Here is a 24,991-nt window from a genome sequence, read left to right as displayed (position 1 = left end):
AAAGTCTCCCGGTGGAAACTCCAGGCTCCTGAGCACTTTGGCAAATCTGGATCTTATTTAGATGCCTAAATGGGGGCTGAGCAGTAGTGAGCTAGCAGGGTGATAATAAAAGAAAACACTGCGGTGATTTATCACTGGGGAGCACTAAGAAATCTTTCCCAATTTTTTTTGAAACAAACTTTAATCAATATAACCTGTTTTTCTTGAGGTTAGACATGAGCTGTGAAATCCAGATTTCGATTTTCCCAAATACGTCATGGTTACATCTCCAAAAACATACTGGAGAACCATCCTTAAGTTTCCACAGAGTTATTCTGCTGGGACAAAATTGTAATAATTGGCACAGCCTCTAACATGGCAATGCATTTTGAAGGCTCTTTGTACATTTGAATAGCAGCATGTATTGCACAAGATAGCAGTTCCTTTAATATCCATATTAATAAAGATAGATATATATGGCATTAATTGTAATGACACTTTGAGACAATGGCCAAACATTTCTCTTGACAGAAAAATTAAAAATCTTTTTTAGTGAATACATAGATGTTCTACAGTGAATAAAGGACTTTTCACACCAAAATCTATTAATTTTCATCTTTTAAAATCAAAGTGTTTTGGGTTTTATGCAAGTGCAAAACCTTTGTAAGGGGCACATCCAAAGCCCAATGAATCCCTTAAAAATGTCCTTTAACCCCCAGGGGATGAATGTGGGTACTGTGGCATTTAGTTGTTAAAGGTGCACGCTCTCAAGTGCCAGTAGTTGAAAGGTCAGCTGTAGATCCCTTTCGTTTTGCAAAGGGCTGTACAAGCTGGGAATTTAGCCTCCAGTTGACCAAAATTCAAGTTGAGATGCAAGACCATCTCTCTGCTTATTACAAAATGGAGACAACTGGTAAAATCAAAAATTTGCCTGCTTGCTCAGGTTTAAAAAAAAAATGCATTCATATCTCAATTTGACTCTAAGGTTTTGTCCCATGCCTCTGTGAACCAGTACTAAGAGGTTGTTGTTGAGCTACAGCAAAAAATACTCTGATTGTAGCCAACTGTCCGTTCTCCTTTCAGCAGGGGGGCTGCATGTAATTTTCTGCCTTCGATTAAGATTCACCACTAAAATTCATCTTCTTTTAAAACCATATTAGTGCACCCTATGGTATCACATGAAATGCACAGCAAAGGTTTGGGAATTCTTTTGGAGGATGATGGGGAGCGGAAGCCCATGGTAGAGGCACAATGGAAATAAATGCATAATTCAGTCCTCGCTTTTTTATTTGTCCTTGGCATTAATGAAGAACAAATTAGCTACTCTCCTTGGGTGTCTACCAGAAATAATAGTAACAACCAGAGCTCTTTCCCCCCCTCGGTAATATGTTCCTTTGTAGATAAGCGCTGTGAAGAGGTAAAATTATGTCTTTTAAAAGTTTACTGTTTTCCTGTTCTAAGATGTAAATGATAGGGTTGGGGCTGGGAAGTAATTCAGAAATATTTATTCCACAGAGACAATAGCTTTTTGTCATCAGAAGAAAGAATTGGGGACTATCAAAATGAACCAAAAAGACAACAGCGTTAACTACGTCGTGCGCTCCGCCTGTAAATCCCAGCACCTTCCCAGCACCTCCGCACGCCGACGCCCGAGCCCTGGGCGAGGGAGAGAAGCAGGGCCGCACGGCTGCCCCACGGGGTGACCCAGCTGGGGGACGCGGCGTTTTTACTGCTGCTCGTGCGCGTGCGATAAATATAATAAGACACTCGAACCATTTCCTCTTCTTCCAGACGATTAATTTACAGCCTGTTTCATCAACCTTTTATGATGTGTAACAGGGACTTTAAGAAATGTAAACATCTTTGCATCATTTTACGGTTACGATATCCTGACCGACGTAGCTCTTGGCTGGAGGCACGCGCTCAGCCCCGGAGCTGGAAGTTTCTTTCCTGGAGACCGCAAAGCTCCAGATCTGGTGGGGTAACCACAGCGAAGGAAAATAACAGCACCGAAGTTAGGGCCGGCGAGCGGGCGTAACTGAAAGACAGATCTACCTGCAGTGCAACGCGTTTGTGTAATTAAATCAACCTGCCACCGTCTCATCTATTATGTAGATGCAGAAATACTAATAATAATTATCCTCGCATATCTAGAAAGACGGAATTAATAGTTCCAGGCAGCACGGACTTGTTTGTGTTTGGATCTCTCTCACCATAGCTTCTTTAACTAGCTCCTGGGTAGAATTCATTAATTTTTATTAACAGGGAAAACATTTGTCCCCGTGACAATATTTGCATTGCCTGAATGATTTTCACCTCTGCCACAAGGTGTACTATCGGCTCATACATCACGCGATTACTTGGAGAGCAGAAAGACCCTCAGTCATTAGTGAGTGAATTAAAGATGATCTAAAGAGCTATTAATCACAGTGACAAAAGCCTTAATGTTGCTGTGACCCTAGCAGAGCCTGGGGACTAAAAGGGAAGCCAAGGGAGAGAAAATGGAAACATATGTTTTCTCCAAAATAACCTACCTTAGGAGAACTGTCAAAGACAGAGTCACATCAAACTGAGAAATTCTGCCACACCAATGCCCTGAGATTTTACTGGGGGGGTTCTGCAGTCAGTCCACTTCTTTATTTTAGTTTATTTTTTTTATGATCAGAGTAAACAATTAAACAGTCAAAGGCACTTGGTATATTCAGACCTTCCTTTTCTTTGCCAGCAGTTATTCAAAAGCTATATTTTCAAAGCAAACTTATACTTGTTACACGCGCTAGTATAAACAGAGATCACTTTGTGCACACCGCAGTCCAAGTTAAAGTTGGTTAAAGTTATTCTCCCCATCCCATGTGGAGAATAGGAGGCAATGAGTCTGATAAAGGGACCCCTATTTTTGTGTTTTCAATTCAGGACTGCGCTGTTAAATAAATTTAAGAAAAAAATGAAGCTTTCTATTTGCCCATGCTAACTGAGCTTCAGCGAGATGTATCAGTTATTTAGACACAAAACTTAAATCAAAACACCCAAATATATCAACATGATAGATTCTTCTAATCTTTCCAATAATCACTTGAAGCATTCTCAATTACAAGCTATTCTTATTGATGCCGGCTTAGTGAGACTTGTCTATCAGACCATTCCCTATTAAGGTGTAGAAAGATACATATACAGAAACTGTACATTCAGATATAGCTTCGGATCTTGTTAGAAATGCTGCCCTGTATTGTATTTTTAATTGTTTTCTTTGAATACTGGGGTCTGTAGATGCTATGCGCATACAGACCAGCACATTAGGAAAAAGTGTATTTATATTGCCGAGCTGAATAACTGTTAGATATTTGGAGCTCGATTATGGGAAGCACTCATAAAGCCATGTTTGTGATTCACAGGCTGCCACTTTGAAACCAAGCAAAGGGTAATCCCAGGTATGTTGCAGTTAGATTTAGACACAGAGCAGCACCTGAGCTTGTATCGCATCCCTCCCCCAGGGAAGGGGGCTGAGGACATCCCCTGCCTTGGTGTCCCAGAGGAGGTTGCTCAGATCCTGCTCCAGCTGGCGCGGAGAACATCACGGGGCCCTTTGTTCCCCTGTCCCTGAAGGGAAGGGACAATACAGCTTCCTGATAAGCGACGCTGTTCAGGGAAGCAGCTGTCAGCCAAGCCCCTCACAGCACCACCCCAAGGAGGCCTCACACCAATGGCACCGAGATGTGGCTATGGAAGGAGCTGGCTTGTCCCTGGCTCCTGGGCTGCACCTCACAAATACGAAGTCGGACAAACCAGGTGAGAGCGTGCTGCCTGGAGCTCCTGCCGGACAGCCATGGCTGCTCCCTCTGTGCCTCCTCATCGCCCCCAACTCTTCCTGCTCCTCCTGAGCTGGGAGGCGCGCTCATCCCATCCCCTGCTCAGCCCATTTAACTCACTGAGCCAGCACTTTTTATTTGTTTTCTTTCCAGCTCCATCCGTGTGTGCTACAAAGAGATGGCTTGGAGCAGCTCAGCTCCTGGTCCCCTCTGCTGTGCTCACCTGTGCCCCGCAGACAACCTGCGGTGATCTCCTCCCTGCTGAGAGTTCTGGTGCTGCTTCCAGACGTGTTCCCTGCTGGTCTGATCCACAGCTCCAGGGAGGCTTCCTAGTCACTTTGTCAAATTCGAACCGATGCAAAGAGGCATAGGGGAACAGCTGGAACGAGCACCGCAGCCAGAAAACACAACCAAGGTTTTGATTTTAATCCCTTTCATCCCCATCTTGATACTGATGACTGCTTAGTATATCACCCCAAAACTTAGTAAAAACCCAGTGGAAGCACTACGAATGAGAATGCAAAAAATATATTATAAATATATTATAAATATTATAGAGCTAGGTGTCCAACTGCTGCTGAAAACCAGTGCCAACCAAAAAGCTTGTTTATACAGACCCTTTAGAAATTCCTATCCTCACCACCTCCAGAGTTGTCGCATGGCCATACACCAACCAGCCCTGGCCATGGCTGAAGGAAAACTGTCCTTTTCTGCCAGGACATCTTGATGAAAATCAAAGCTATCAATTATATTTCTAATCAACTCTGATTCGTACCATTGCTATAACTATCCTATAACTATCAAGCTCCTTCAGTTATAAGGATGAACATCAGGAACCTGCCGCCACCCACGGCCTTCCTCTCTCCCCATCCTCAGAGTCTCCAAATGCATTTATTGGGATCCAGATTCAGTCTCCCAAAATTCACCTAAGAGTTTGAGATCATTCTGCCCCATCTGAGGCTCCAACCCTGTGCAGATCTCTGGGATATTAACGGGGCTCCACAAAGATGAACTTGTTTCTAGACAGGATTGAAACTCTCAGCATTTAGTGATGTGACATCTGATCAGTCTGCAGTAAGACTTTCATCTCAATGAGAAAGGTCAGTACGTATTCATCTGATGTCAGACCTACACATAAACAAGCTGCCCTAAATGACAGATCAGAAGCACGAAGTCGTCTCTTTTTTCCAACAGCATCAGCCCAGCTGCAGTTCTCAGTGGCGCTTATTCTCAGCTGGTCTGCTTTCACTCCCTATTTAAAAAGCTAAATTGGGAGTGCTTTAATCTTCTGGCTTCGTTTCCTTAATGAGAAGTGAAAGGTATAAGTGGCAGCAGGTAAGGAGATATTGAAAGCCATGGCAGACTGGCATTTAAATTTTCAGAAGAGCTAGATCAGAGCATTTTCTAACACTCCTTTCTTCTACGACAGTACAAAATTATAAAAACAATATAATCCGTGGCTGTGGATGCAGGGAAGATGCGGGACATCAGCAGAAGGGCAAACTTTGAGGGGAGCTAAGAGGCCTCATCCTGGAGCACGCTGAGAAGTCCTACCCTCAGTGGAGCTGGCATTTCTAAAACGCAGTGCCACCTGAATTTAAACAAAGGACGAGGTCTTAGAAAACAGTACAGCAGCAGACAACAATTCACCTAAAAGCTTCATCTTGAGTCTTTGCTGCTATTGGAAAACATCATGATTTGGCTTGTACGTTTTTGCTTTCCAGATTAAAAAAAAAAAAATCAAATTTTTCCACTGTCAGTGCATCATTTCATCCTCTAAAAAAAAAAAAAACAGTTAAGAAAATCAAGAGAAAAGCAACTTGCAAGTAACATCCATCCCATGAAGAGGCAGGTGGGACGGCAGCACAAGCTTTGTTCCCCAAACCTAAGCCTAGCAAAGGAGCACACTGGTTGCTCATTCCTTCACCCATTCCTTTTCCTGCTAATCTGTGTTTGCTCAGGGAGAGAGAAATTCCTAGCCATTTCAGTCACAACTTCGAAGTCTCACAGAAATGTGGGGCCTGGATTTCAACATCTGTGCCCACTTGAGGCTATCACTTGTGTCAACACTGGCAGACGCGGTCACCGCACGGGACTCCCCTTCCTCGTGAGCGATCTCAGCCCCGCTGCTCTGCTGCTCGGCACCCCTGGGTGCCCCAGTTCTGCAGCACTGTCTGAAACCTTGATATATCTCAGTTAAACGATTTTGCCGGAGATATGCAAGTAGGAGTTTCAGTGCTTTTGTGTCTTCCCTTTCTCTAAGTTACAGCTGAAATGATCCAGAGAAGAGCCGGCAGGTAAGACACCAAGTCTCAGCAGCAGAAAGGAACAAATTGGGCAATTTCTGAGCAGGAAGGTTGAGCGCTGAACACGCACCACGCTGTGTCGTACTACTGGCACTGCACTCCGTCGAGGAGCAGGCTGGGAAGGTTGTGTCGGGAAGGATTGTATCACACCACCCTTCACCGTGATCCCCGCTGTACCTGGATGTTTCATGGCTAATTAAGAGGTAACAGTGCCTAATTTCCCCCTGCGCTTCAGGTGTTTGGAGGAGCACTTTATTGTGTTTCCTCCCATTTCCCTCGGGTTTTGTCCCTACACATCCTCTCCATGTGTTACTGACTTAGCTCATTAAATACAAATTGACGTCTCTACTATACAGGGCAGGCTACCCTCAAAATCCCTTAAATACCACGGTGCCTCGCAACTAACGTGGAACAGACCGGGATACAACGTGCGAGGGAAGGAGTCTGGGAAACAATACGGACAGAGGCTCGTTCTCATAATACGTGGAAAAAAAGGGGATCCAGTGCAAATGAAGCATAGGATGGTAAATAGGAACTGTGTTCGCTTGCAGTCATGCACTATAGCCATTAAGCCTTAAGGTCTTAAAGGTACCGAGCAATGCATATGATAAATTTCTCCAAAACATCCCAGCCATAACATAGTTCTTGCTGATTGCTCATTTACCCATAATGCATGCTGTCATAGCAAAGCCTGACAAATGACAGAGAAAGCTCAGGTTATTTTTTACGCTGACTGCCAAGCCCCTCACCTCAGATTATTCATTTATTAGGGCAATCACTGAGGTCTGGGTACTTAATATTGTTTTCACCAAATATGAAAATGATCTACTTGCCTATTCTTTAGTTCCTCCTAGGGCAAGCCATTTATCATCAGTCCTGGATAAATGACTGCTTCATTATAGCCATAATTTATGAGATGTTAGAACTAAGGAGCCACACCTAAAGACTTAAAGCTTTAATATGGATTAAAATAAGATAATCAATCAAGCATATACAAATTCTCTTTGGAATTATTTCTCGGTTTGAAATGGCTTCACGTTTTTAGAACAGAGGTAGCCTTAACGTTTCTTGTTACCAAACTCTAGGCAAGCTTCTCTGAAAGCCCGTATGGCAAAATGGGTTTGACCTTAGTGGTCAGCGTTAGGCACCACCCGACGGTCATTACGTGAGTCAGGGAAATTGCCTGTTGGGCTAAGGGACGCTTCTGTGTGTTTTTAATGGCATAGGTGTAAGGCAGACACAGAACAGCCTCAGGCCTCCAGCACAGAACAGGTGGGAAAAGGCAAATCGGTGCCAAACGCCTGCATCCCCCGTAGATGTTGCCCTGCTTTTCTTCTCCTGCCTAGGAAGCGTGCTCATCTGGGGTTACAAGGGAAGGAGAGTTCAATGGGGTGATTTCACAATCTTTCCATGAGTTTAGTGTTTCTCTGCCTGAAAAAGCGTTTCACAGCTCAGAGTTTGGACGAGGGAAGCTTCTTCCTCTGTCTGGGGAACGAAATATTCCCTCCTCCTAAAACAGCATTACAGCTTGAAAGAAAATGTTTCTGGTTTGTCTCTTGATTGTATATTTTCTAACCCCGAGCCAATACAAATATTATTTCTCAAGCATGTGCCTTGCTTGAAACACTAACTGAAACCTACTTAACCACTTACGCCTGCATCTTTTGAAGCCCAAGTTGGAAATACAACAGTTCACCAGGTTTTTGAACACAACACCACACCCACAGCTCCAGGTTGCAAATAACAGCCCTGGTAGCTGATGCGGACAACCTGAGCATCTCCTTGAATCCAAACCCGGATAAATGCATCCAAGAGGGACTGAGGGCATGACGGACCCAAGGACCCTGTGCTTAGAGGCACGGTTACACATGAAAACCAAACAGCAACAGCCTCATGCTCTCAGGATAAGTGCCTGTGCCACATGTTTAATTGAAGAATATTGCTGGACTTAGGATGAGAGAGCCTCTTGCAGCTTCTTGCACCACTTCCAGTTTCAGCCAATGAGCAAATTCAGTAATGCTAACAGTGGTTCCGACTTAATCCCAGCACCGGGCTCTGTTAGCTAAAGGACGTTTTTCACTGCCACCTAAGCCCCCTTGCATACAATCCAGCATCAGCATTTCAGCAGGAATAAAACAATCCAAGCTGTGGAAATCTCCCTGCGTGGGAGATATTTAGATATATCTCTGCAAGGAAATACTTGATATTCCAAAGAAATGTAATTTTTGAAGTATATATGTGTTTATTCATGTGTGTTTATGAACACAGACGTGTAGGAATATTTGTTGGCAAAGGTACTTTGTACAAAGTTTCTGGGTGTATCTGTGCATCCAGTTTTGTCTTTTAGCTGTTTATTTGCAGTCCCAAAAATGCTCAGGAACTATATTTGCATCCAGGACCCAAAAAGGCCATTTCTCTGCCTGGGGACTCTTTGACTGGGGACAGTCCCTCTGACCCAAGGGGCAGACATCACTTTCCCCCCCAGGACTCCAGCCCCTCTCCAAGTCAAAACCCATCATCATCATCATCACTTCTCACAACAAACTCTCTCTCGGTAAGAAGTTGTGTTCCACGTTCTCCGCCAAAATAAATGCAAGATCAAGTTAGAAACCCTCCAAAATAAGGGTTGGTAACACAAATATTGACACAGCAAAGAGGAGAGAGCGCAGAAGTATGGCTGGACAGACAGTCTGAAGATGAAATATTTCACAAAAATGTCATCTTTATTTAGTGGGTGATGAAATTAGTGACTATTTTAAAAGATTCATAGTATTTGTAGTGCAGAGACTTGTGCCCCCAAATTGTATAATGGGAATGTGAAGGAAAAACAATTTTTGCAAGTTGTTTGGGATTAAGTCTGCAAACTTTATGTGCAGGACTCCTACAGGGCTCCTGCTGTTTTCCGACCAAGTTTTGCAGGGGCAGGATTTCTAGGGTGATTAAGCAATCCTCTCCCTCTCAGTTTCTACAAAGTAGTTTTCTACAGCTCTGCAAGCTAATTCTTCTTGTGTGCACACATCGTCGCCATAACACCCGGCACAACCAACCACCACAGCATCCAAGTCGTATTTGGAGCGTAGAATAAAATAAGCACGCTAAGAAAAACATACGGAAATAATTAAAAGGGAAAAAAATTGTTTGCAGCACTATCAAGAGGTGTGTACAGTCTAGAGGATCTTTCGGACTAAATCCTACAGCCCTCATTCCCATGGCCCTCCTGGTTGGTTCAACGGGAATTTAGTAGGCAAAGTGACTGCAAAAACATTTTGTTGCCTCATATGGATTGAGGACTTACACTGTGTTGGCAGTCCCGCCTCTCTTCCCTTCTCATGAAAAATAAAGATGCCCTTCTTCTGAACACTGGGTCTGCTTCTCCACAGGTCCTTTCCTCAGTCAAGTATATCAAGCAAACAGGATGCAAAGCAGCCTTGGTGGCATTCTTCCAGTAGGAGTGACATTCACTCTCCACTGCTCGGCGACGAGTGAGGTATAGGGTTAAGGAGAATTAGAGCCAAACCATAAAGGGATCAGTGTTGTCGAAGACATTTTTGTGATTACTGCTCCTCAGCCCCCCTTTCTTTGATTGCTGGTGGCTCGAGATGGCTGCTGTGGCATCTCCAGGTGCTCAGCATCTGCCAGCAGTCGTGTTTGGGCTGTGGGGGCATGATGCTACATCATCTGTATCCCTTTTAATCAGCTCCCAGGCCTCAGAGAGCTCTGCATCTACGCACCTGCCCTAATTTGACAACGCCAACAGTAAAGCTGGGCCTGAATCAAGTCATTATACCTTCCCTAAGAAGTTCACATGTGGGCGTACTCCGATTTTAATTCACGCTGCCAAAAATATCCCAGTTTATTCATACCTTTTTTTAATGAACTGTTATTCTATTAAGTTGGAAAAGTTGACATGAACTGAACAAGAAACAACAACTTACACGCAAACTGCTAAGTTACCAATTAGCTCCTTAAAACAATTGAAAGTCACAGAGAGCCCTCAATGCACAGAGGCGGTTAATTAATTAACATTAGATGTGATTAATAATGAGTCTTGTTTAATAGTAAATATCTGCCTGCAATGCCTGCATGTCAGAACAAAAAGCCTTCAGAGAGCAGGCAACTATATTTATCCTGATTGTGTTTGGGATTTTAACATGTTTTGTGCAGGCTGACAAATGGCCTATTAATTATCTAATGTTGTCTGACAACAACAGCTTGATAAAGATGTATGTTTTTGAATTGCTGGATGAAAACTGCTGGAGAAGAGCCCCACAGGGGCCTCGCTGTCCTAAAACTGGGCTCCAAGCCATGACAACAAGCAAGACAAAGCCCTATCTCCTGCCACAGCCTTCGGAGATAAAATATGTCTTGGCATTAGGGACATTTTCAGAAAACTGCTTCTGCAATATCTGATTAGGAAAAGGAGGAGTACGTCTTTACTAAATTGGGGTTAAGGCATAATCAATATCATATATGGAGTGTCTGGCCTATTCTGCATAAACACAGGCACTTCATATTATTAAGGAGTCTATAATGCAGAGGAAGCATATGGCAGGACATTGCAGCTCTCTCTATTCTTTTTATTTAGAACTTTATCTTCCAACCTGTTTGACAGCTGCTCCTAAGTGGTTTCACAGTGCCAAATTATTTTTATGATTGTTTGATGTTTTATTCTCCCATTTCAGTTAATGAGATAGGATCCCACAATGGTCATAATTCAGAGCTGTCAGAACTAAAAAGCATGCTTGTGGCAAGATAGCCTGATGGTAAATAAGGCTAAAAGCTGGGGATAATAAAAACTCTCTTATCCCAGTCTCCTCTGCAATCAAAACTTGTTTTGGATCCTTCTTTCCTTTGTGCTCACTTGCACTGTGACTTTCCCTTTTGGACAGGTAAGCTATCAATCTTGGGGTAACGTCACCCTTTTAATTCTGTTCAACCTTTCCTTGTAATGAAATGTGTAGGATACATATGAAATGCCGAAATGTCTCAAGATATTGAGTGCTATATTATAATTAAAGGGCTTGCTTACTGTTTATTGTGCCAAGGGAATAATTTGTCATATATGCTTAGAAGAAACTGTTCAAGAAATGACCTTTAAGAGTCCCAGGAAATTCCTTGTATCTGACATCCCTGGGGATTTCAATGAAAACTTTCAGAGGGTTCCCATTTCAAATCCTAACTTTTGGGAAGAGAACTGCTGTCTTTTCTGCTTACATGCTTTATACTGGGGGGATACATCAGAGTCAGATACCAACTGACGGGCTTGGAGATGTACAAGGCTGAGAAATGGGTCGTCTTTGTTCTCCATCTCCCAAAGAGTTGCTGTGCGACCTGGTCATATCATTGCTGACTGCCTCGGTTTCTCCAGCTGGAAGAAATTGTAAAATACAGTATCACCCATCCTAGCCAAACACTGCCAATTTGTTCCCAGACGCACAAGGCACAAGCTCCTCAGGCCTCTCCTCTGCAAGCCTGGGGGTTAGCTGCAGGGGTGAACGAAGTCAACAGCTTGAACTCGTAGGAAGCCCCCTAACATCCACAGAAACAAATGCTAACCCCAGTGCCGCTGACAACCAGGCACTTCTCATGGTCTCCCTTCATAATGAGCAGCTTATATCAACTATAGGTATGCATTTCTTATTTCCTACTGCACACTTTTAAAAAAAGCACATGGAAATGACTGTGGGACAACCAGAACACAGGGCCCAGCAATAACCTGTTATACCCCAGCACAAAGAGAAAATCAGAACTTAACTTTCTTCTGTGGAAAGGTTGACCCAAGGACGGCCACTGAGAAGCTGCACAAGCCCTGGGTGCACCCACGCCTGCAGCCAGGTGCAGCAGGCCACGCAAGGAGATGAGATGTGCAACCGCAGGTCTGAGCACGGGATGACCCCACACGATCTCCGGCAGAGGCCAACACCAGCTCCTTCAGAGGAAGATGCAGCCGTCTTGGGGGGAAGCTGCGCTTATGAAATAACTCATTCCACAAGGGTTAGTACTCAGGCAAAGCCCTGATATATAAGTTCCTGTCTGAACTAATCTACAAGTCTACATTTTAAGTATTTTAATTCAATTCTGCAAGCCTTTTTATGAGCTACCCTTTACCACGTCCAAGTCCTGGACAGTGGAATTCATGATTTTGGCAGCATAATTTTCCAAGTGTAGACATAGAAAGAGAAATAACCATGATACAAAACTTCAGGGCTCTACAAAAATATTCAAAAAAAAACAAACCATGCTGTGAGCATATGCAACGGCAAAAGGTAGCCTCAAGGTCCTCGTCCTCTGTTTGCTTACCAAAATCTTACTGAGTTTCACGACGGAGTAGATGCAGAAGTGCTCTCCTGTGAGAACAGCGATTGTGGGTAACGTGCACGTAAGCACGAGAGGTTTGCAGATAATGTGGTGCTGAGTTTATGCTGACAAACTTCAGTCCCCCTGTAGAAGCTCCTTCCATGTGGGTTTCCCACATGCAGAGGGCCGCTGCCTTCTGCCAGGGGCACGTCCCTCAGCACAGTGAGCTCTCTAAATGAAGGAACAGGGCAAGCTGAACCTTGGGTATTCCACTGAAAAGATCTAGGCACGGATTTCCCTTTCAGTTAATTTGGGATCAGAGCACGGCAAGGCAGCTTTGCTAAAATTGCACATCTTCCCCTCCTGTTTTGAAGGCTTAGCATGGAAGAGAGCGCACAAAGCTGAGGAGGCTGCATACACCGAGATCCGAAGGTGGGAATGCTGGTTCAGCATTGCCCTGGTAGGTTACGCACAACGGGTGCGAGAAGCATTTCCCTTTGCACCACTTGCCCAGACTACAGCTAATAAATGTTGTTGTAACTGTCAGATCAGATCCTGGGGATCCGCCAAGAAGTAGTGGGAGTAAGTTTGGAGGAGGAGCATGGAGGAGTAGATTAAAGCCAGTTGTGCTCCTGCGCTCCACGGCACTTCTGGGCTGCATCCGTGCCAAAGCACCGCTCCTTGCGGAGACACCTGAACCACGGCGATTGCACAGGGCAGGAGGAAGGAGGCGGGGCAGGAGCACAGCACCATCCCTCCGCCACTGCAGGGCTGCTGGTGCCCAAGAGAAAGGCTGGAGATGAGCAGAACAGGCAGCCCTGGGCAGCACGGGGCTGGCACAGCACCAGTGCATCCCTCACTGCATCTGAGGGCAGCACCAGCACATCGTTTCCACCTTCCTGAGGTCACAGCTAGCCATTCTGGACAGTCATCACCATTTGGGTCTTGACATTTATCAAAGAGTCCCCTGGCTTGATCCAGAGCAGCCCAAGTCAACAGTACTCTTCCCATAGACCTTAGATGTGGGTCCACGCGCGTTTCCCCGACCGCTTTCCTCTCCATTCTGGTCCAAAATATATTGATATTGATATGGGATGTGGGGTAAAGCTAGGGTAGAAAAAGGAAATCTCAATGCGGACAGTAAGGAAATCTGATACGGCTCCACAAAGTTCAGGTACTCCTTTTTTCAGTCGCAAGGAAAGAAAATTGATGACGCCACAAGTTTAATGCTAATTGATTTATTACCTGCCTAAGCAAATCCCGGGCAATGCAATGGCAGGCTTAGACTTAAAGCAAATGATTTACAAGATAATGTTTGACTCTGGGAAAGGGTAATCAGATCCAGATACAATGGATGATAGGATAATTGAGAAGAAATAAAAGAGGATAAATTGCCATGTGCTAATGAGTTTACAGGCCCTAATGGGGAGGACATCAGTTTTAACACTCGGGTTATGAGCTAGGAGCAAGTTTTTTTTTTTTCCCCCTCTTCAACAGCTAAAGATGTAGTGCTGAAACAAACCAAGATTAATGGTGTCCCACTCACTTACTTAGCCATTCTTTACACCTCAGACAGCTTCCTGCATTAAACGTGTGGCTGTTTTTTAACCAGGTTTATCCAAAGCAGTTCACCTCGGTTGGAAGCCATATTACCTATTTCTAGGTTAAGGCACATCTGTTGTTTGGGGATGAATGGCTCAAAACTGTATTTTCTCCCCCTCCTCACAGCCCCGGCTGCCTGATGAGTTTGCAATGTCTTTGCAGGTCTCTTTAGGACCGTAGGAATATTCTGAAGCCTTTATATAGCCTCACTACACTCAGGTTTTGAAGCAGTTGCCAGAGCAATACTGTCTCACATCATGATTCATTTTTATATCTTTCTCTCCCTCCATCCCACATCACCACCTAGAACCAGGGACACTTTATTGGTATTTCTGATTACTGCTGTAGCAGTCTAAATTTTTCAGCAGGACGGGGGGCTCTCCAGCCCTGATGCAGAAACGCACCGCGTGAATGGTGCTAGCCACAAAGTAATAAAAAGACAGTGGCGTGCGCTGTTATTGGTAAGGAATACAGAAATGAAGCACTTCCTTAGAGACCAAGCCCATATTCCAGTGCAAGGCTTCCAACAAATGAAGTTTAATATGATGAATTGTGGTACAGTTCCAGAATGAATACAACTCTCAAAAATGCAGCTCCGCTGAAGCTTTTAAGTTATAACACACACGACATGCCCAGCTCTCGCTTTTAAAGAGAAAGGTCTCTAGTTAGCATGCACAAAAATAGCTGCGACCCTTCCGATTCAAGACATGGGAAACCTTTTGCTGAAAAACGTACGCTTCAGACACAGATTAGTTACGAATCCTGTGCAGTCCCGGTGCAGGCTGCAGCCTGGGGGTGCTCCCTCTCCACGGAGGGGGGTGACAGCAGGGACACAAACCAGCAGCGGGCAGTGGCAGCAGGGAAGGATTCGGCCACATTGGGAAAACGCACGCTCTGAAGCGTGCTCCAAAGAGCAGCTGCAAGTTCTGCTTGTTGAGTCGACTTGTGAGAGTTTTCCCTGTCCTGACCCAGATTTTGACGTTTGCTTTGAAGTTAGAAATGTGGATCGTAAAAACGCAAATTGGTGAACACAACAGTTCGATGGCAGGACTACCCAGGGAGAGGGGGTAGGTAAAAAAAAAATAAATACATTAAAAAAAACATACTTTTTTCAGTAAGTGACTACAACTGAAAGCCTGAACCAGAAAAGCTTTGAAATTTAGGTTCTTCTGGCACTGGATAGAAGTGCAATGGTGCCTGTCCTTCTGCAAGGAGGGATGTAGCAGCAAACTGGTTCAGACACTTCTGCTGGAAGCCAGAAATGGGCTTGTGTTGGAGATCATCCTTCCCTGCCCCGGTTTTATCAAGCATCCCCTGGAGCTAAACTATTGCCACACCGAGTACAGACTGATTTGATGTCAAAGCAAACAAGACTTTCCTAGTTTCTTCCACCAAGAAACCTCTGGTCTAGTTGCCAAACAAAAAAGAAAAAGGAGGAAAAAAGAAAATATTTATTAAAAGTATTAAACGTCTGAACATATTACAAGCCTTAACAGATTAACGTGCTCATTCAGGGAAACCAGCCTGGAGTGGTAAAATTGAAATGGTTGCAATTAGCACAAGAATTGTTCTACTTGACATGACTTGCCTTTTCTGTTTGAGAGGCACACATAATGCGAGCTCGCCGTTCTGGTACCGGGCACTCACTGTACAAGCAAACAGGATATGATAGGTGTGACTCGAGTCATTGTCTCTATTCACTCTTCGGGATAAAATACGGGCTTAATACGCTGGGAAAAAAAAATGTTGACTGAATATGGAAGAGATTGCTTGTTTGCTTATGGCCAACCGATGGCACCTTTGATTTTATCTGCTGACTGCACAGCTCCAAGGCAGACCCACAGCAGGTCCAGCCCCCACCTTCACGGCCATGGGAGTTTTTCCCATTGACATCAGTGGAAGTTGCACCAAATCCCAGAGAATTGTCTGTTCAAACCCACATCCAACATTCATCCACCAGCACCATTCATTTTAGGCACAACATGAATGACAGTATTTACTTCTGATCTGCCACCTTTGAGCCTCTGGTTGCCCGTCGCACCGGTGCTCTGCTTCCCGCTTTGGTCCCTGCACCTCAAAACCACCCTCGATGCTTGTCCTTGCATCGTGCCACACACAGGTGAGCAACAGATGGTGGTTTTAGCAAGGCATAGGCTGAGCTGCGTGCCAAAAATATGCACACAATTTCTATTGGAGATGCAGAATTTGTGCCTCTCATCACCTGACTGCTTTTTCAGGAAGAGGCAGACAGGGAGACTTACAGGGAATTGCCGTGATTTGCACATAACCGCGTGAGTCTCTCAGAGAGGCAGGTCGGTGACAGCAGCTGGGAGGCCAGGAATAAAGCAGGACTCCCTCTGTACCTAAGTAAATCACCTGCAGCCCTGGCCAAGCATCCCAGCTGCTGTGGGGATGGCTGCACAGAGGTGGGGGCCCCAGGCCACCGGTACATCCCGTGGCTGAAAACAGTGCATCCTTTCTAAGTGCCACCTTATGGATACGCTTGGCCTCATATTTCTCATCTGTATTACATTGTATCTAGAGGTATTTTTTCCCCTTATATACATTTTTTGTTGTCTAGAGACATTGTGCTGTTGTCATTTAATGTTATTCCCCACTGCAACAACTCCTCAGCCTGCAGCAGCTACTTTGGACAGAAGGACACACATGGTAGAAGGAAACTGGTAACGTATCACTTTCCTGTAACAAAAATTTTGCTGAGGCAAAACCTTGTATTTATTCACCACCTTTCTTTCAAGTCCTTCAATACCTGCCTGCTTCCTGGCACGTGCAACAAATCCTTACACCCATCACGCAGGGAGTGGGAAGGGGCCTGCCTGCCTCTTCAGATTTAGGATTAGCTACCTAGAGTCATATGCAATACATAAACTTTAAATGCAGCCTTGTCTGTTCTGGACTTCCTAAGCACCTAAAAACAGATGTTAAACACCATCCTAGAAGTTTGGGGGGATGGAGAAAGGAGAACAATTTTCATTACAGGTGTTAGTTCATATCAGCTATTTCAGCTCAGATAGAAACAGCCAAGACTCAGCAGCCAAGAATCAGAGAGGAAAATGGAGACGTCACCTCTGCCTGAGCTGCAGGTGCGCAGCCACCGCCGCCAGGCTGCAGCTCCACCGCTTCTGCCAACAGGTAAAGCTCAAAAAGGGGAAACGCACACAGAAAATAAAAAAAAATAAAATAATAAAAAAGTAGTGTACGGCATGGATAAGCCATACACAGATATTGGTAATTTCAAATAGGTACTTCTCAGAGGAGCTGTACTGCACACCTCTGACCTTTAACGGGAGTGCTCAAACACTGCATGTAATGATGACTACCAATGAAAGTCCTACGCTGTGCTTGGCTGCACTTTCTATATGAGTGCCAGCAGTAAGATAAATGATAAACTGGTTCACTGGAGTACTAGTGGTTTGGGGGCTATTGATTTTTGGTCCATTCTCTTTAAAAGTGAGATCTAAAAAGTTGACAGAGGGTCATTAATTTCATCATATACTTGTCGTCTCATCCATAACCAATCCAGGGGCTGAGTGCGCTTGTCACTCTCTGTTTGCACTTTATTTGTTTAGGTTTTCTTTGTGATTCTACGTTTTCCCCCTTTTATTTTAGCTTTTTGTTGGTTTTGCTGCCTTTTTTTTTTCTTCTTTCTTTTTTCCCCCCCTCCACATGAGCTCCTCGCTTTGGACTTCCACTGCAAAAGACTCTAGACAAATATATATTTATATATATATTCATTATCAAGTCTGTGCTAGGAAAGGAAGTCACCTCTGTTTAGTGCTACTCATTTAAAGAGAAAAAGACTCCGATAAAATTCATCAATCTTAATTGTGCAATCTGAAGGATTTTGATTGAATAAACACTTGTCTGAGGACTTCAGGGTCTTGTTTGAAAGAAACATTAAGGAAAGTTGTGGATTTTTTCCCTGTGAAGCTCCATAGGCCCATGACAGTGTTCTCACATGACACAGAAAAGACTGAATTCAAATAAGCGTATGACCACAATTAGCAGAGTTCCCTTTTTTGTAGTCCTGATTAAGCCCTCAGCAACTCTGCAATGCTTTAACAAAGAAAATCTTCTACTAAGTCTTACTAAAAGCCTCGTTTGCTGGCATATCTTTGCTTTCAGTAGAGTACAAATATACAGAAGTTTTCCCATAATTAGTAGCAAAATAACAACCATAGTTTGGTATCAAATACTCCTCTGGTCCTAACTACATCTAGTGGACAATATCCATGGGAGGAAGTTATTCACATACCAGAACTGCATACAGTAGGCAGTTGTTACCAACTTAAGTTGGTAACATATTTCTTGGTAATAGTGTCATCTGTCTCCCAGCACCAAGTCCATCCGCACTGTCCTTCACTGGGAACCCAACAGAAGGGTTTGCAGAAAGTAAAAGAAAGCGTGATTAAGTACTACGTACGATGGCAGAAAAATCCAGTATTAATAATATCACAACCTGCCAGTAAATCTCTTTTTTATAGGTGAAGAAATACATTTCTACTTTAAAGTGTGTTTTTATATACCCTTGAGTGCCCAACTAGCTAAACTACCAAGGGAGCTCTACATGATTTAGAAGTTAATCCTTCAAATGGCTAACAATTGAATGCCTCAGCTGTTTGTAGTTTCCTACCACTGGCTAATTTCATTTTTGTTTCATGTGTTCGGTGGCAAGCTTTCATTGTTCAGAGCTCTGACACCAAGGTTGTAAGTGTAGTTAATTTAGTTAAAATGAGGCTGGGAACATTCACGCCATGTTCAGCTTGTTACGACCGGACCTGGTAGAAGTTGAGGAAAATACACCTGGAGAACTAACAATAAGAAGCAGAAGGAAAGAAAAGGAGAAAAGGAAAAAAAGGATAGAAACAAGTGAGAGAGCAAACAGACAAAGGAGGTGATCCCAATTTGCCAAACTCACGAGCATCAGGCAGCCTTCTACAGAAATAAGAAATAAAGAATAGAAAAATAAAATTAACCATTTAAGCTCACTGCTTTGAGGGCCAAAATACACAAGTGTGTTGAAATAATGAATTGCCAACTATTTTACCAATTGACAGAGCTTTCTGAAAACAACACCGCACTCACCTCTACCAGTTCATTCTCTTTTGCCACAACCAGAAGCCCATTAATGCCATCTCTTTTCCAAACCCCATTTTGTTCCTATGGGGCTTGCCGAGGTCAGAAGGATCCGAAGAGCTCAAAAATATTATTTACAGCAATTGTTGTATATTCTCTTACCTCCCGTGCTGGAAAATACAGACTGACCTAAGATGTCCCTCAGTGGATTATTTTAAGCAAGGACTCAACATCACCAAATGGGACTTAAAGTGGCATGAAAACACTCCCCCAAAATCAAGACTTTTTGCTGACTTGGAACAAAAAGCTGCACCTGTTCGTGGTGCCCACTGCCCCCATCCCTAAATACAACACAGGCTGTGCGTGCCCACACCAGCAGCACTTGCGCCCGGGCTGGAGATGGAGCCACACACTGAAGCCTCTGGAGCTCTGGCACTGCCTCAACGCAGCTCCAACTCAAGCAAACAGCTTCTTAAATTCCTAATTATAATCTTGATTAATAGATATTATAGCACAGCTCCTGTTTGCCAGTAATTATATTTGACACAGAGATACAAATCAGCAGTTTAACATGCTGGAATAGGATTCATAGAATTTCATAGGATTATGGACATACACATTTTTATTAAAGCTCTATTGGTTTCTCTTTAGCATTCATCAAATCTCTCCCTTTACACAGAGATAAATATATCTTTTTTTTCAGAAAGTCATTAATTTTGGAGTTTGAGAAAAATGAAATAGACGAAGTGGGTAATTTTTCACACTTAGAACAATTTCCCTATGATATTATGACTTTTTCCTCACACTGCTTGGGGAGATTAATATGGCTGTTATTTTCTCCACTAATTGGCTTTACAGATAGCCATGGGAGATAGCACCTAATAAAGCCAAACAAGAGAGAAAAATGTTAACAACACTAAGCTGTCCCATAACAAGGGGGCCTATTCATTAAGAAGCAATATTCTATTAGGGAAGATTTTTTTTTTTTAAACAGACTTTTTGGTTAAATAAGTGGAGTATGCACTAAAAACCTTAAGTGGATTACATGGTTGTCCCGTTCCCTAAAGCCCTCCAGCTCTTCATGCAAATGGCCCCCGCACGCTGCCCACGTGAACGCGAGCCGCCAGCACGAGAGAAATCAGTTTCCTTTCCGAACCAAGGAACCCTGCACACCAGCCCCCACGAAAGGTTTTATACGTAGGCTCAGGACTGTGTTCATAACTTCAACTGACCCTCCCACCCCCTTTTCATATTACAGCATGGTAGCAGAGGCTGCATTAGTGCTCCAGTTTGAAAGCACACAGCACAGGGAGTGATTCCTGTTACACGCCCCAGAGCTGAAGGATTTATTGGTGAGTTTGCAGAGACACCCAATAGTCGACGTGAGAAAATACAGGAACCATCTCTGACACCTTCCCACATCAGCACCACGCACATTTGGGTCCCTGCCTGGAGCAGGGCCCTAGCAGGAGCCCTGATAATAGGGACGCACCAAGTGACCACACCAGCCACCAGGGAACAGCCTCGCCAGCAAGTGAGGACCCTGCTCCTCTGTCCCTGGTGGGATGTAGAAGTGTCCTCCATGCAGTGCCTGGAGCTCAGCTCCCTCCGGGCTCTGCACCAGGCGCACAGAGCAACACCTGAACTTTCCTAGCCATTTATAGTGACCGTTTATGGTGCTGCTACAAAGTAATTTGCCTCTAACATTAAAAGTTTTGGCTGTTTTACAGTACAGTCACCATTAGAAATAAAGGTCTGACATAACAGCCACTTGAACCCACGCAGGTATCTAGCTGGCACAAAGGTGTCTACCTGAACTGCAGCTGGGACACAGCACCTGAGCTCTCTGCTATCAGATCAGACAGGAGCTTCCATCAGCCAAAGTAAATAAGTAAATGCAGTGCCTCGCTGTTATCACAGCCCTACCCTTGAAGTCAGTGCTTTATTTAAAGCTACAGAGCATTGAGAAAACAGATTATGCTGAACTCTTACTAAGCAAAGTCGGCAACCTGTTTCTGTTGTTACAGACAACACTTAAGAGTACACCCCTCCTGTAGCTTGATGAGGCTGCCCTGGCACCACACCAAACCTAAAACCCTTTTCCAACCTAAAACCATTGTGCTCCACAGCCAACGTGTTAAAACAACACTTTGAAAATAAAGCCACTCTGGCTTACTACCTATGAGTGACTACTTCCAGTATCCCATACAGCAACGCTTCTGTATTTAGCTGAAAATCCCACACAAAGTCCTACAGTAGATATAAATACTCAGCGTAGCGTTTGAGAGGGACATTAAAGGAAAGCTTCGCTCTGGGTGAGTTTCAGCTTCATGAAAGACAAGATCTGAATCTGAGCAGCTATATTTCCATTTGGCCTCCCTGTTCTCCACTCTGAAGAGTACGCACATAAAAATAACATCTTTGCAGGTACAGTTTTTGGGAGAAGCCACCCTTCCTCCAGTAAAGCAGCAAATATTTTAAGTATTCCCCTAGGTAATTTTGAATTTAGAAATGTTATTGACATTTCAGAGGTCAGACAGAGCAATTTAATGTTCCCAGTACAGTAACCTCTGAGGAAATTCAACAATATTGTGGCACAAGGGGTTAAATTCCATACAAATTGAGTGGTTCCTGTCCTTCACCCCATTACCGTTTTGTCTTCCTAATCAGGTTTTGCACCATTTAGACAGATAATACTGAAGAGAACGGAGTGGAAATAACCAGCAAGTGCGCATTAAGCAATGGACCTTTAGACTAACATCAGAGTCTTTTTCATTTGATAGGAGTAAGCGACGCTTATGGAGGATAGGAAAAGTCCAAGCACACCAAACAAGTGAAGGAAGTCCATGACTAAGCACACAATTTTTTGACCTTATGAATTGTTCTGTGGGTGCTTCGCTGCAATAAAATATTAAAGGTCACCTCAAGAAAAAGCTGTTCACAGTTAGATAGGCACAATTCCCAACCATCCCACTTAGCATATTAAGTGTGTCACTTCAATAACAGTAAGGATCATCGATTTTTACCAAAGGTAAAAATACTCTGCAGGGACAACAGAGTATTGCCCATAGGGCTTTCTACGAGCTCTTTCCACCCCTGCAGAATCCTGCCCACGTAGAGGCCCCTCTTCAAAGTTCATCAGCCACAAGCTTAAGACATAAAAATTCAAATACAAACCTTCCTCTGGAGTTAGAGCTGCTCTAAGCACAGGCTTGTATTTGAGTTCACTTTAAAAGTTACATTCAAATGCAACTGAGCCCTGAACAGCAGGTACCAGTCCTGTGGAAAGTGACGCCATTTTCGCCACTACTTTCCATGAGGTCAAAATTTCTACACAGGTATTTTTCTAAGGACATTATTTCCAGAGCAGCACCATGTGGTCAGTAAACAACACACAACTCAGGCCATAAGAAACCACTTGTCATTTTAACATTATTTTATAAAAGGGAAAAGGTTTTCTTTTCTTCAGAATCATAAAGCACAGAGGGAGAACCTGAAAGACTGTTACCGCATTGGAGTCATCGAGTTACACAAACCAGGCTTAGAGGAAGCTTAAAAGTTTCGCACAAGAAGATAAGCATGTAGACGGAATAAAACCAGCAGAACAACTTACCAAGTCCAAGAGAGGGAGGCTCTAACATCCACCCAGCACCACAGACACTGAGCACCAGCTCCCCAGCACCCGCAGCCGCCATTACACCGCCCTGACCCAGCTGACTCCAATATGCCAGCTGTGTGAGGGGAGCACCTGCAGGCCCCAACAGCAACGAGTAGGCCAAATCCTCAAACCCACAGCCCTGGCTGCACCAAAATTCAATGCCTGAGTATTTAAACCGATATATATACACATATATAGTATATTAACAATGCCATTACTTCAAAAAAAGAAAGAAAAATTAACAGAGCTGAGTGAAAGGCCTAAAGAAATACGCACAGACGGCCCAAACCATGCTTGCTTTATTGCCTTACCACAAGCCCATTTCTGAAATTTAACCAACCTGTGTTCTCCTGCAGGTGGCTGCAAGCAGCCATGAGGTTAATTGGCATTGCCCTGTCCCACCACAGGGTGGTGGCAGGTACCTGGTGGCCTCCCCAGGAGGTGCCCCCTCCATTACAGTATTGGCCAACCATCAAGGAATTGAAGCTTCCTCTTATTCAGATTAGAGTGGTGCTGGCCCCGCTGCAGGTCACTCCTTCAGCTGTCAGAGCTGTTAATTCTAACGTTTCGGATGTCACTGGAAGTGACACTTCTGGCTGCTTCAAAGGAGCATATAATCAACTTAATTTTTTAAGCTTACGGTGGGAAGCCATTCCCATAAAGTTGAGAAAGCGATTTTTTTTTTTTAATTTTTTTTTTTTTTTAGTACAGGGCGCTTATCTCCTTGAAACAGCACCTGTTGTATTCAGTGGGACCCGTCATTTGTCTCCTGGAAACAATAGGGAAGGTTTTGATCTCTCGCAGCATTAACACCTTCCCTCTGCCATGAGCTGCAGCGAGGTTTTTCCTGCTGACACCAGCGGAACAGAGGAGTGCAGCAGCCCCGACATTTCTTCTTGGGAGTTCAGCCATAACACAGACCCGCGGTCGCTGCTTTCTCAACCGGGCAGGGAGCAATGATTTCCTAATTAGAAAAAATCCTGTGCTTTTTCTTTCAAATGTGTATCTAGGAAGTCAAAATGCACAAATTAATATCACAGATATCAAAATACTGGACACAGATGCATTGTTATTACACTTAAGGCTGTACCAATGTTTCTCTTTTAGTGGTTTATAACTTGGCTTAACATTTTATTCCTGGCTGAAAACTGGCACAAAATTTGAAAATTTGAGAAAAACCAGTAGGCAACTATAAAACTGTAAAAAGTAGGGAAATATTAAACATCCTTTCTACTGTAAAGATAATATTTTTATTTGGAAGATGAAAGGAATTTTAAAAAGATGTGGTATTCTAGCCAATGCTCTTTTGTGGGAAAAAATGTTCTTCTTTGCCCTGTCTTCCCACAAGATTGCTGAAAAACTCAACACATTTTTAGCAGAAGGTTTTAAAGACAAAGGAGGAGATCAGGCCCAGCTTTCAAAATGGTGTGCCTAATTTTCACTTACTTGTATCAAAGCAGCACTTGCTTAGAGCAGGATCATCAGCATAAATGTATGTTTTATGTTATTCATGCAATTACGTGTTGATGAAGAAGAAGATGAGAGTATAATTTGGGGACAATTGGGTGGCTTTGAGGAGTGGAGCGGCAGGACTGGGACGAGGCATGCTTGGGGACGAAACCAAGAGAATCTGCCTGAAAGCTGGAGCCCGGAGCTGGGAATGCCACAGGGTCAGGTCTTCTCCTTTGGTTCATCACCCTGGCAAGCACCAGAGAAGGAAGCTATTTGATCTAAACAAGGCCAATGCCAAAACCAACCAGTGAGGACCAGCTGTGGCTTACCACAGGCTGGACCATCAGAAGGCTTCTAACCATAGAGCAATCACATTTTGGATGGGTTGGTGAAGTTTGATAATATCGTTTCTAGTCCAACAATATTTATTTGACTGTCATGATTTTTCTCTATTTACATAGAAATATAATTAAGGACAACCCAACTACAGGGACATGGAGGGAGCCAGCCCCCAACTCCCACTGGATTTCAACAGGAATCTGGTTCATGCTGTTAAAAACCCCATCCTGACAAAATAATTTTTCAACAGTTGTGGACACCTTGCAGGGCATCCCAAACTGCTTTTCGGTTATAGAACAGTATTTGAGTCAGAATAATTGAGCATATAAATAAATAAAATAATATAATAAAACATAGGAAGAGAAATGGGTTTTTGGTGATGAAAAGCAGTATTTTGCACTTCCAGCATCACCCACCTCCCGTATTAGAAACAATAAATAATTAAGCCTGTGAGG

At 43.8% G+C, this 24,991-nt stretch overlaps 1 protein-coding gene across 9 annotated transcripts in view; it reads right to left on the bottom strand.

Annotated features, from left to right (window-relative positions):
• Positions 1-24,991, bottom strand: part of MECOM (MDS1 and EVI1 complex locus) — a 318,806-nt gene that overhangs the window by 202,686 nt on the left and 91,129 nt on the right. Inside the window, exon 1 of one of the 9 annotated variants that reach the window (XM_083848501.1) lies at positions 22,701-22,850. The exons of the other annotated variants lie outside the window; for them this stretch is intronic. Within the exon in view, the coding sequence (XP_083704627.1) occupies positions 22,701-22,782 (82 nt within the window). The 5' untranslated portion in view covers positions 22,783-22,850. Of the gene's footprint in view, positions 1-22,700; positions 22,851-24,991 lie in introns of those variants that run through there. 9 annotated transcript variants of the gene reach the window in all.

This window comes from Anser anser, assembly GCF_964211835.1.
Source record: "Anser anser genome assembly, chromosome: 9".
In the NCBI taxonomy this organism is placed as follows: domain Eukaryota; kingdom Metazoa; phylum Chordata; class Aves; order Anseriformes; family Anatidae; genus Anser; species Anser anser.
The sequence above is the reverse complement of the archived record's forward strand: the minus strand, read 5'-3'. Positions and strand labels throughout refer to the sequence as shown.